This window comes from Camelina sativa, chromosome 11 (genome assembly GCF_000633955.1).
Source record: "Camelina sativa cultivar DH55 chromosome 11, Cs, whole genome shotgun sequence".
NCBI lineage: Eukaryota > Viridiplantae > Streptophyta > Magnoliopsida > Brassicales > Brassicaceae > Camelina > Camelina sativa.
The window spans coordinates 31924421-31935789 of record NC_025695.1 but is presented as its reverse complement, the minus strand read 5'-3'; the positions used below and the strand labels follow the sequence as shown (position 1 = coordinate 31935789).

General features: G+C 36.5%; 2 protein-coding genes and 1 pseudogene across 3 annotated transcripts; 1 reads left to right on the top strand and 2 right to left on the bottom strand.

Moving 5' to 3' along the window:
* The window catches only part of LOC104728561, a 3142-nt pseudogene extending 2884 nt beyond the window's left edge, over positions 1-258 (top strand).
* Positions 2849-5691, bottom strand: LOC104724900 (haloacid dehalogenase-like hydrolase domain-containing protein At3g48420). The gene is made up of 11 exons (XM_010443465.2): positions 5300-5691; positions 5120-5166; positions 4925-4988; positions 4744-4792; positions 4570-4638; positions 4415-4476; positions 4217-4297; positions 3714-3868; positions 3511-3595; positions 3275-3418; positions 2849-3142 (listed from the first exon to the last, which is right to left on the bottom strand). The coding sequence occupies exons 1-11, from the start codon at positions 5605-5607 to the stop codon at positions 3040-3042; spliced, it is 1167 nt and encodes a 388-aa protein (XP_010441767.1). The 5' UTR covers positions 5608-5691; the 3' UTR covers positions 2849-3039.
* Positions 5926-10654, bottom strand: LOC104724898 (cyclin-T1-5-like). Of its 2 annotated transcripts, none has more exons than XM_010443463.2 (7): positions 10456-10654; positions 9240-9498; positions 8735-8816; positions 8260-8394; positions 7857-8032; positions 7617-7768; positions 5926-7538 (listed from the first exon to the last, which is right to left on the bottom strand). In XM_010443463.2, the coding sequence occupies exons 2-7, from the start codon at positions 9464-9466 to the stop codon at positions 6571-6573; spliced, it is 1740 nt and encodes a 579-aa protein (XP_010441765.1). In that variant the 5' UTR covers positions 9467-9498; positions 10456-10654; the 3' UTR covers positions 5926-6570. The 2 variants fall into 2 exon arrangements, with proteins under 2 accessions (XP_010441765.1, XP_010441766.1); XM_010443464.2 differs by having other exon boundaries at positions 10461-10638.

Genomic DNA, 11369 nt, shown 5'->3' with positions numbered 1-11369 from the left:
GTTGGTGAATTGATGGACCTCTCTCATCAACATCTTTGTGACTCTCCACTGGAAGAAACAGTGATAGACTTAAAGCGTATGAGATTCCACAGTTCCTTAGAGAGTTTCACTTCCTCTTTATCAAACACAATAACAAAACAGGAAAGAGTGATTGACAACGAAGGAAGAGGATTGAGCATGAGAGGAAAAAGGAAGCTAAACTATTTTGTGTCATTGGCAAGAACATATGAGCCTTACACATTCTTTTGGTTTTGGTGATCCATTCAAAGCTCGACATGTTTCAAGTGATGATACTCATCAATTGTTGAGTATATTAAACCATCACCTTCCAATGACTGAATACCACCCAAAAAAAAAAAAAAAAGCAAACTCATGAACTCAACAACTTTGCAGATGTTATAAGGAGAAAGAGCGCACTAGAGCTTGTTCTTTGAAATCTTCAATTGCCGAACCATTTCATCAATGTGTATCCCCTGTTCTCTTGCACTGCAGTAAGCAAATAACAATAGTTAGGTGCTGCAACAGCCGCGAGTAAACTCAAACTCACGTGCCAGCAGGTTGCTTTAGAAACTCTTAAGTTGTTATTTCGTAGATATAGTGAATTGTTTCTCCTCTCTGGTGATTTGATATTTGTCTCAAAATCCAATTTTTTTTATATATCATTAATCTCTACGCAAAAGTCCAAGTTTAAAGATTTGTGTTGCATACCAAAATCAATCTTGAATGAATTAATAGTGTGAATTTCAAGTCAAAGAGTATATAAATTTTCAATAAACAATACACCCTTATGAGTACCTTAAAATCACCAGCACTATAACAATTGTGAAACCCCTAGCTAGATTAACTAAATTATCACTACTACAATTACACGTCTACAATCACAACAACAAAAATAAAATAATAACAAAAATTGAAACCCTAATTAGACTTCGGACACGAGGATTAACTAAATCATTACAACCACACCCAAAAAAAAAAAAAAACATGTTTTGAAACCCTAACTAGACTCTGTTTCACTCTGTTACGTGTAAACAGGTTGGCGACAGAGAGGGCATGGGTTTTTTTTGTCGATTCAACCACTCGATGACACATTCTTCATGAAAAAGATGCGAGCAATTAGGCATAGGGGTAGAGTCGTTCAACCTCGTATCCCGACTCCAACAAATTCTCCAAACAAATCGCACAAGTCTTCGTTTCTTCTGCTTCGCTCTCTTTGTCCACCAGATCTGTTGTACAAGGCACGACGATGTATTCCTTCTGTGTCAATGTGATGGTGACTATTATGTATAAGTGTTGTTGTGGTGTCAAGTCAGAACTTTGACTTCTGAGTTGTTGGGCTTTAACAAGAATCTGATCGGATATTTGTTTGGACATGACACGATCGTGGAGTTCGCTGAGAACAAGTTGGTAGATGTAGTTTGGTTCGAAGTTTTCAAACTTGAGATAGATGAGTGGGTCGGAAGGAGAAGTATCGTCTGGGTAAGATCTGAAACTCGTTACACTGTCATCGTTCTTGTCTATGATAAGTTCCTCGAATTCTCTGTCTCGACTGATTATTACATCGCTTAAGAACTCTGACAAGAGATGAGACCAACCCGATACATGAACATCAACGTCGACTGGTTTGGTTTCCATTATTATCGGAATGAATTTAGAGAAAGAGAGATGGATGAGACTTGAGAGTCGTAAAAGAGGATTGGAATAAGAGAGAGAGAGAGAGAGATTGTTGTGAAATATGAAATCGTGGAAAAGGGCGGTGTAATGTTATTATGTTTACTAGGGTTAGGGTATTTTGTTTTTTCCGTTCTTGTGTTTGAGTTTAGTGGTTTAATTATTGTGATTAGTAACTAAATTATAGCCGTTGTGGTCAAGTTAACATAGATGATTAGGGTAATACTATAATTACGATTTAGTCCCTATTTGGTATTTCCTTTTTCCGAGAATGAGAAGCGTAAAAGTAGTGAAAAAAAAATTTAGGAAGTTTCTCTTCATCTATATATTGACTCTGAGTAAGCCAGAGGCTTTGCTGGAGTCTGTTACTCTTCATCTACTGTATTTGAGATTTATGCTGGCTGATGAACGTGACGATGAGGTGTTTGTTGAGGTTTCCAAGTTTCATTAGGTCGATTGCAACATTGGAGTTTGATTTTGCTTCGATTCAAGCTAAAATATATCATCTGATGGTAAGCTGGACTTTAATGCCTACCAAGTGTTGGACAAAATGCTTCTGGGAGAAGAAGGAAGCAACACCGTAAGCAGAGAAATCGCCTTGAGGCATGGGGCCATTTAAGTTGGAAACAATCTCACGAATTCGACAACTCCAGGATTCTTGTTCTGCTTCTCACGTTGGATCCAATTGGACAAAGGAACAGAGTGGCTGCGAGCCTGCGATTATAGGACAATCACTATCTGAAACTCTGCAACTCAGCATCTTCTTTTCCTTACGAGTTCTTGAACAGTTGGTGGAATACGTGTGGATCCACCAACAAGGATCACCTTATCAATATCCAAGAGTGCTTCAGGTGTGTTCTGTTCTTGTTGACATCTAATCTTCACGTTTTGTAATAAGAATTTTTCATTGTACTTGGATGAGCTATATCACTAAAATGCTATTTGGCCTCTGATTTCAGGCTGGTGTTCTATCTGGAGATGTGAGGGACATTGTTCTTCTTGATGTGTCACTTGGTTTGGAAACTTTTGGTGGTGTCATGACCAAAGATCATTTTAAGAAACACCACACTTCCAACTTCTAAATCACAAGTCTTCTCAACTGCTGCTTGAGGCTAGACTTAAAAATTACAAATCTATATGAAAATTAAAGGGGTGGGACTTTAGTTTTGAGTAGAGGTTTGTTGATGATGTCGGAAAATTAATCGCACCAGTAGTCCAGTACATTACAAAGAATCAAGTTGTACAAACATGTAGTTATAGATATATATATCAAGTCGAAAACTTCACAAAAAATCTTCGAGAAGTGAGCATAAACTCGACAGTATTTTCCAGATTCTGAACTTTAGACAACTTTCTTGTATGGTTTCTTCAAGTCTTAAATTTGTTCCTAAGTTTAGGGATTGTAAGGTCTGCACCTCCAAACCCATCCATTACGCCTTTTGCTGATGGAAACTCACCTCTTGCAGTTAAACTACAAGCAAAAAGAATGGTAAAGAAACTGAGCAAACGAACAATGCTCCACAGAAGCACCTTTCAGGCTTTTTAACTGAGTAGAATAAGCAACAACAATCCAAAAAGAGACATCACAAACCGAACATCATACCTGCTTCGCATGACTACACACGGCATGCCTATCATCTTTGCAGCAGAAACTCCAGGTTGGCTACCAGCAACAAGTATACAGTTTTTTACAGGTAATCCTATGTGTTCCGCAGCAGCACGCAATGCAACAACAATCTTTTCCAATCTGGAGAAAGTAGAAAAGAAAATGAGAACACAACACTTATCTTGTCAAGGTATGGAATTGGAATTTTTATAGAGAAGAACAGAAAGTCCCACCTCTCAGATGAGGTTGTGTTAATATCAACACTGAGCTTTAGCATCGATGCAACTTCTTCTGCTATCCTCTGTTTCTCAGCGGACGCTAGTCAGACAAAAAATTAAGGGGATCAGATATCTAGTTATCTAGTATCTACTACAGTAACAAGGGGAGATTCTTAGATTTAAAATAAGAATTTGCAAATTTACTCTGAGATCTATACCTGCTTTTTTTACTTCCTTCACTAGTTGCTCCTCTAGACTTGAAGAAACTCCTTTGCCAAGAACAAGTTGTCCATACATACTCTGTTCGACCTCATTGTCTCCAATAACCTTCACATTTGGAAGTCTTTCTTGGCCAAGCATCTCGACAATGGATCTGTTATATAACCGCATCATAAAGATAAGGAACGATCAAACTTGTTTAGAAATAACAGATTAAATATCTACGTAGGATTTTACTTATGTTACTTTCCTCACAAGTACTACTTTTCACCTTGCATTATTTGGTCTTTCTAATATGTGAGATTATACAATCACAAGAAGGAAACAACATGAAACCTCAAGATTCTGAAGCTATTTCCTAGGGATACTGTTGTTTCCAACACATTAATCATTTGAGAATATCACGTCAAAATCATATGCATATGAACCCTAGCGATCACCAGAAGAACTGATATTTGTGCATTTTGAGCAGCCAGAACTAAAGGCTACTTTAACTACTTACAGGGCTACTTTGTCACCACTCTTGCAGTAGGCTGTCACGATAGCAACAGGTACTCTCTCCGTTGATGCATTATCGATAAATCTACATCTCAAAAAAGTAAGACTATGAATTTACAAGTACAAGAAGAAGAAAAAAAAACTCTAGTTCTTTGTTGTAGTCTACAAGAGAGATCCGCAGCCATATATCTAAAAGACTCACTCTTGGACTCCAGATTTCAGAGGTAAACTTTTCGACATTAGAAACTCATCCATTGCATTTTTCTGCCAACAAACAAGTTGGGAGTTAAGAAATCGATGGAGTTATCAGACCTTAACTTCAAAGAGAATAGCATTTTGTTCAAGTATGCATGCAACCTTTTCTCGCAGTACACTTTTTACAAAACTTGCTTTCTCACTGGTTGGCAATGACGAAGGCCAACCAATCTGAAAAGAGGGAGACAAACAAGTGAGAAAAAAAAAGAAGATGCCAGACTTTGATAACTGTGTGGAACTTGGTAATGATGTTTAAGCAAAAAGTTGACAACATACTTGGTTGAAATACAAAAGCAAGATTTTCTCTTCATCAGCAGCACCCTTTCTGGTTAAACAACGAAATGCAATTGTAAAATGAACTCAAACTAAATGTTGTCGAAGTTTGAAGCAAACTTCACAAACTTCAATGAACCAAAAACCAAGCGGAAAACACAAGTCACAAACTTAGATGGCATACCTTAAGAGGTCTGAATAAACTGGTTCAGGCCAATTTGCACAATCAAGCCCAAGTTTTTGAAAAGCTAGTATTCACAATAAGAAGCAACAACATCAGAAAAAACAAAAAAAAATAAAAACAATCTCTGAGCACAGAGCTCGTAGGTTATTCACTTTGTAAAATTCCTCTAAAAGAATGGGTGATTTTAAGACGCACCTACATTGAAAGCTTGGCGATTACTGGACCATGTATCAATCATAACCCTGAAAACAAACAGAACCAAACAAAAGAATCAAAAGTTAACTATCGCTGAACCAAAACCAAGAACTTGCTTCAAACCCATAACAATCTCATCAGAAAGTTTGAAGCTTTTTTGCTTAATCGGAACTTACTTACCCATCAACTTCAAGTATCACGGCGAATTCTTCAGAAGGGTTTACATCTTCTCGGCTCGCTGATAAGCAAACCGAAGAGTATCTCTGCAATCGCAAGCATGTTCCGAGAATCTGGGGTTTTCCTGGGAAATTGGAAAAAGACAAGAAATTGCGTCTTCCAGTGTCGTGTGAGGATCGCTCGCTCAGGTATCGACTGAGAAGAGAAGTCTTTGTGGTACAAGAAAGTTTAAGAATCGAACAAGAAGCAATTTCCATGGCTACTACGTTCTGCTGATTCATACCAAAAACGTCTCCATTGATAATGATCATTTATGCTATTACCATAAAGTAAAGTACCGAGCTTTTAGACTTTTCTCTCTCTCTAGATAGATACTGTAAATTTTTAATTTTTGGGTCCTTACGTAAAGATTTCAACTTTTTGTGGTTATGGTTTCTTATCTCTTCTTCTCGCCCCTTTTGGATTGTTTGATCGAATTATGTTTCTTCACAACTTACACATTTATTCCTATCGCTTTTATCCTCTTTTCAATTCAATGTTACTTCTGAGATGGTATAATTATGGACAAATAAGAACATGACTCATTCGAAAGAAAAATTAAAAAATAACAGAATCTTTAAGAGTTAAAGTACATAATTCACTCAATACCATACAAAGGTTTCTCTTTTACATCGTATATAACTTTAGACAGACATTGTAATAACAAAATTCTGGAGAAGCCACAAAGAAGTAAAACTCAGTTGAACAATTACTGTAACAAGAAAGAGTTATTATATGAAGCTGATTTAACCACAATCTATACTTCCTATGACCTGACTCTAATCTTACCATAGTAGAGGAAACTTTTTCCCCAATGAGAAAATGGAAGCAAAGTGAAGTATAACGCACACAACAAAAAGATGGAAAGTATTAAGTTGCCTAGAAGAATCAAACCGTTGCCCGGTTTTAGATTAGACAGAGAAAAAAGAGCAGGTGTTAATGCATACTTAGAAGTAACCTAGCATGAAGTAGTTATTAAAGGGAAAACCTAATTATATATGCTTCTCAATATCCTTTTCGGATGATGAGTCCTTGTTCAAGCCGTTGGATAGTGCAAAAATGCCACATATATATATATATAATCAACATAAAATACACTGAGCATTGGTTCCAACGACTGAACCGACCCATGTAGAAGTCAAGTTCACATGGTTGGGCATCAAAGTGCCAAAGGTCTTTAAAAAGACCACAAGATGGAATATAAAGAGTAGCAGTTTTAATAATCATTACCTCTCTTATGAATGGTTATTCTCTTGTGAGTGTCTTCTGTGCTCTCTATCACCATGGTGACTACTACCTCTGCTCGTCTTGTTGTGGCCTTCTTCACCATTCTCACTATTGTGGCGTCTCTTTCCTTCTGTCTGCTTTTCAGGAGGGCTTCCCATTTTTCTCTTTCTGCTATGCATCATCGGGGACACATCGTTTACCATTTCGCCTTCCTCTGTATGTTTGACTTCTCCTTTAACATCTAAAATCTCACCATGTTCTGTGCCCATGGTATCAGAGTTCTCGACCTTTGGTCTGCTCTGTACTTTCCTTTCCTTCGTCTTTTCATCCTCAACAGCTAGTTCCACATCTTCCAGTTCTCTTTCAATCAAATCATCCTCATCCATCAAATCCTTTTTCCTTGTCCTTTCACCTAGCAACTTCTTAGCTTTCTCTCGTTTAGCCTTCACCTTATCTCGAAGCAATTTCAAGTCTTTTGGCGATTGGCTGATTGGGACATCACCAGCTTCGACATTTCTAGATTTATGAACAGCACCATCATCTTGAAGCTCTCCACCCTCTCTTTCTGAGTTGTCTTTCCCAGGTCCCTGAACTAAAGGTCTAGAGTTATGGGGGGCTTCTCTCGCACTGTCCTTATGGGCGGCTGTATGACTTTCAGAATGTAGGCTGCTTTCTTTTGTTTCTCTCTCTATCACCTCTTTGTTATCGACACTGACGTTGACTGCCTCACCAACCCCATTATCATTGTTCTGATTCAGTACTCCTTTCGATGAACTCCCAGGATTATCAGAATTTGAATGTTCATGGGTTGAACGTACTGATGTTTGCCTAGAACCAACATGCTCATCGGTGGAAACTGCATTTCTGGAGCCTGGCCGCTGAGCTGACCCTCCACCTACACTACTTTCGACTTCGCTCCCTTGAGATGCAGGGACACGATTTTGCTCATAAAGCTCCAGCATTTGGTTGCTAACATCTGAAATCAATCCAAAAAGGGAATGAAAGTCAAACATGGAAGCAAGAGTTGTCAAATCAATTTCATCATGTAACATACCCTCCAATTGTCGGGGAGTGACATCAAATTCTTGCCACCAGACCTTCTCTCCATCTGATGGTAACTTCACTTTAAGGAACTTGGCCGCAAGAAATATTGCACCAGCCGCAATATGGTGAGGCTTAAATTGCAGGCAGAGCGATGTCCGTAGACTGCAAGCCACTTTCATTGTATGAAGACGAAAATACAAGGCACATAGAATTATTGGAAGCTTTAGTAGGAAATAGTACTTGAACGTACCCATCATTAACAAAATTCCATGCAACTTGGGCAAGAGCATTCTGTGCAACCTTAAACTTCTTTATTGCCTCTACAAGGGGTTTATAAGGATGATGAACGTTGAGGTCAAAGCCTAGAGTAGAAAGAACAATTTTTTCTCCGTTTAATATAAGCTCTTTATGTTGCTCATATACTTCCTGCAAAAATGATATACATCAAAATACATTTTTGATATGCTGACCAACAGAAAATAAATCAGGACTAAAGGAGCATGGTTCTACAAAACAACGAAGCAAAATCAGGACTAAAACCTCAATGTCAAATAAAACAGAATACTGTCTATGGGGAAAGAATGATACATTCATCTATAACTAGCTAAATGGAGGCAAGAGATTTGAGAAGGTTCAGTAGTAAGATGGAATACCTTTTGCTTGATTTTCTGCGAAGCACCAGGATCCTTCTTGTTTATAATCTCATAGGAGACAAAAATAACGTCTTTCAAGGGCCGTGGAGTTTCCTCAACCTTTCCAGCAAGGAACATGCATACAGTTGCAATGGTCTGTAGAAATAACATAAAGAGAGAGCTCAGTAAAGATTTAAGTACTTTTTCCACTCTAGAAGAAATAAATCAGTACCAACAATCACAAATCAAAGAAAAACCTCTACCAAAGTGACAGTAAAACTATCAGTGAGAATAGACTAGTGAGCTATCTATAACCACCAAGAAATATGGCAAAGAGATGGAGCCAATATATAAGAGAATACTAAGGAGCCAAGACATTTCAATACCTTGAATTCTATACTAGCCAGACTACAGCAAAGTGGTTCAAACAACACAGACAAAATTCATATTTTTTTTAAAGCATTCAATTTGTTCAGGTGCAAAACAATAAACTCACCCTTCTGTCGTTCTTTGCATGTGACTGGCGAAAGAAGAATCGATGACAGAAGATTATCGCTGTAGCTATTGTAACCTGGGGACTGATTGGAAAACTATATTAGCCACTTTCCAAGATAAGAAAAAAAAACTGAAAGCTTTGAACAATGCAAAAACCATGACTACAACGACATGAAGTAAAATTTAGACAGTGTGGCAGCAATGTCTTCACCACTAATAACTGTCTCTTATTTTGTAATCATGTCAAAGAAAGAAACATTGAGATAACATGAACAAAACTTTAACAACTTTCAGTACAAAGGTATGCCTAAAACCATCAGCAGCAAATCAAATTCCAATTATATAAAACCTACTGTAAATGTAGAGGGGAAACTATTATCAGTAGACAATGTTGATGGGACGGATTGGACAAATGATCATGTCAAGAAAGACAAAGCCAGCATGAAGCAGTTAAAATGGAAAAATGCACAGAAAGGAATCTAGGTTGAGGTTAAAAAAGAACTTACACTTTCAATCTCATGCCCAAGTCCTGCAAAAACGTACAGTAAGATTTGCGGAGGTATGTTTCCTTCTTTAAGTCAATACCATCCAACCTTGACGGCGAATTCTCTTCTATTTCTTTCCTTCCAAAATACCAGCGGGAAACCTCTTCTTGCTTTTCATGAGAATTCCTTGAGTGTGATGAAACTCCACTCTCACTGTAAGAACATTCCCCAGCTAGTACTCCAGCCATTAGTCTCTTCTAAAACCAAAAACTCTCCCAACCTAACAAAAGCAGAGAACCAAAACGTGCATCACTTTACAAAAAGATATAAGCCTGAAACTCAACACTAGAAAAGACACAAATCTAGAAATCACAAAAGACCAGATCGATTCCCCAGGAAACGAAGCTATCATCTTTAAGACAGATACACACTCAAGGACAGGAATCAACTGAGAAATATACTGATTTATGAATAGTGTCATGGCTCCACTTTACAATGTTAAGTAAAGCAGAGAAGCAAAATCTGCTTCACTTTATAACCATCTGCCCAACCTAGCAAAAGCAGAGAACCAAAACAGGGCCTCTCTTTACAATGGGTAATAAGCCTGATACTCGACACTAGATAGGATACAAATAAAAAGATCATAAAACAAAAGTATATAGCTATGATCTTCCTACTTGTATTCGAACTTGAGCTTTTGAATAACAATGTGAAATCTTACGAGCAATTAGAAAAATCTAAGAAGAGGAATCAACTGAGATTTCAAACAGATACACGGAAGGGCCACAAAGGGGGAAGAGACTGATTCGTCAATAGTGACACACAACCACATAGTCTTAACGAGAGTCAAAAGGGGATAAAAGTCTTCTACCAGCTATGAGCATGAATCATGGAAACGATGAAACCTTTACGAATTGCAAATCATGCAATCGAACTTATCGGGACAACTTGATTAGGCAAAAATATCATTGACCATCAGATACATTCGATCAAAAATCCCAAATTTTGCTCAAAACACGAAACGAGACCTAGAAAATTAGTAATTGGACCCGAAAAAAAAACAGATCCAAAGGGTTTGAATAGGAATTAACCGAAAGGTTGGAAATTTCGTTGAGAAATTCAACTGACGGTGGAGAATAAGACAAAAAAAAAACAAATCGAGAGAATAGAGAAATCAACGAGAATCCAAAGACAGTAATCGAACGAGGGGAAAAAAAAAAAAAGATAGATACTTTACCTTACCCTGCAACGAAATTGACTTCTCCAGTCGCGAATTGCAGAAGACGAAGAAGAATAACGCGTGAAATTGAACAAACCCTAACCCTAGAGAGTCTCGCGAGAGAAAAAATCGAAAGACGAAGAAGAAGAAGAAGAAAAAAGGGATATCTCAAGTACTCTAAAGGGAGAGTTCTGATATTATTAAAGCTGAAGACCAGATTCACTTTTTGCCTTTTTCACATTATAAGAATAATTTATTTTTTTCCCCTCATACATTATAAGAATAATAAAATACACAATTTTTCTTCTTCTTTTCATTCGTTTATATTCTTTGTTGACATTTTTAATAAAATAAAAATAATAAAAAAGGAAATGAGATAGGAAATAAAAATCAAGAGGTAAAAATAAATATGAAAATAATATTATATAATATATATGGGCTTGATTGATGTGGTAGGAAAATTTTCTATTGAAAACATAAAATCAATTTTTTTTTTATGAAAATTAGATTTTAATCCTACCCTGACAATATTTTTATATAATAGAATTTTAATTTTTATTTGTTTGTTATATTAAGTTAAATAATAGTTGGATTGTTCATTATTAGTATAAATAATAAAATATAATAAGTAATTTATAAGATAGTATCTGATTAACATACAATTTTGCTAATGATTTAATTATTTTACAGAATTTCATTAAATTACCTTGATTTGATATGTCTAATATTCTAATATTTATAGTGTTGACCAAATAATTAAATGAAAATTTACCTTTTCCCAATATAACCATATTATATAATATTTTAAACTATTTATAAGCAATGATTGTAAGGTTTTAATTGATAAAAGAAAATAGCAATGAAATGAATATATTATAAGGATAATACCCGATTCAAGATATAATTTAGGAATATGATGTTAAATGTACAGA

Coding starts and splice junctions, on each gene's coding strand:
- LOC104724900 (XM_010443465.2), bottom strand. CDS start 5,607: ATGATCATTATCAATGGAGACGTTTTTGGTATGAATCAGCAGAACGTA. Junction 4,477..4,569: donor AAAGTGTACTGCGAGAAAAG/GTTGCATGCATA, acceptor GTTTGTTGGCAG/AAAAATGCAATGGATGAGTT. Junction 4,298..4,414: donor CTGAAATCTGGAGTCCAAGA/GTGAGTCTTTTA, acceptor TTTGAGATGTAG/ATTTATCGATAATGCATCAA.
- LOC104724898 (XM_010443463.2), bottom strand. CDS start 9,466: ATGGCTGGAGTACTAGCTGGGGAATGTTCTTACAGTGAGAGTGGAGTT. Junction 8,817..9,239: donor TTGGGCATGAGATTGAAAGT/GTAAGTTCTTTT, acceptor TTTTCCAATCAG/TCCCCAGGTTACAATAGCTA. Junction 8,395..8,734: donor ATGCAAAGAACGACAGAAGG/GTGAGTTTATTG, acceptor TTATTTCTACAG/ACCATTGCAACTGTATGCAT.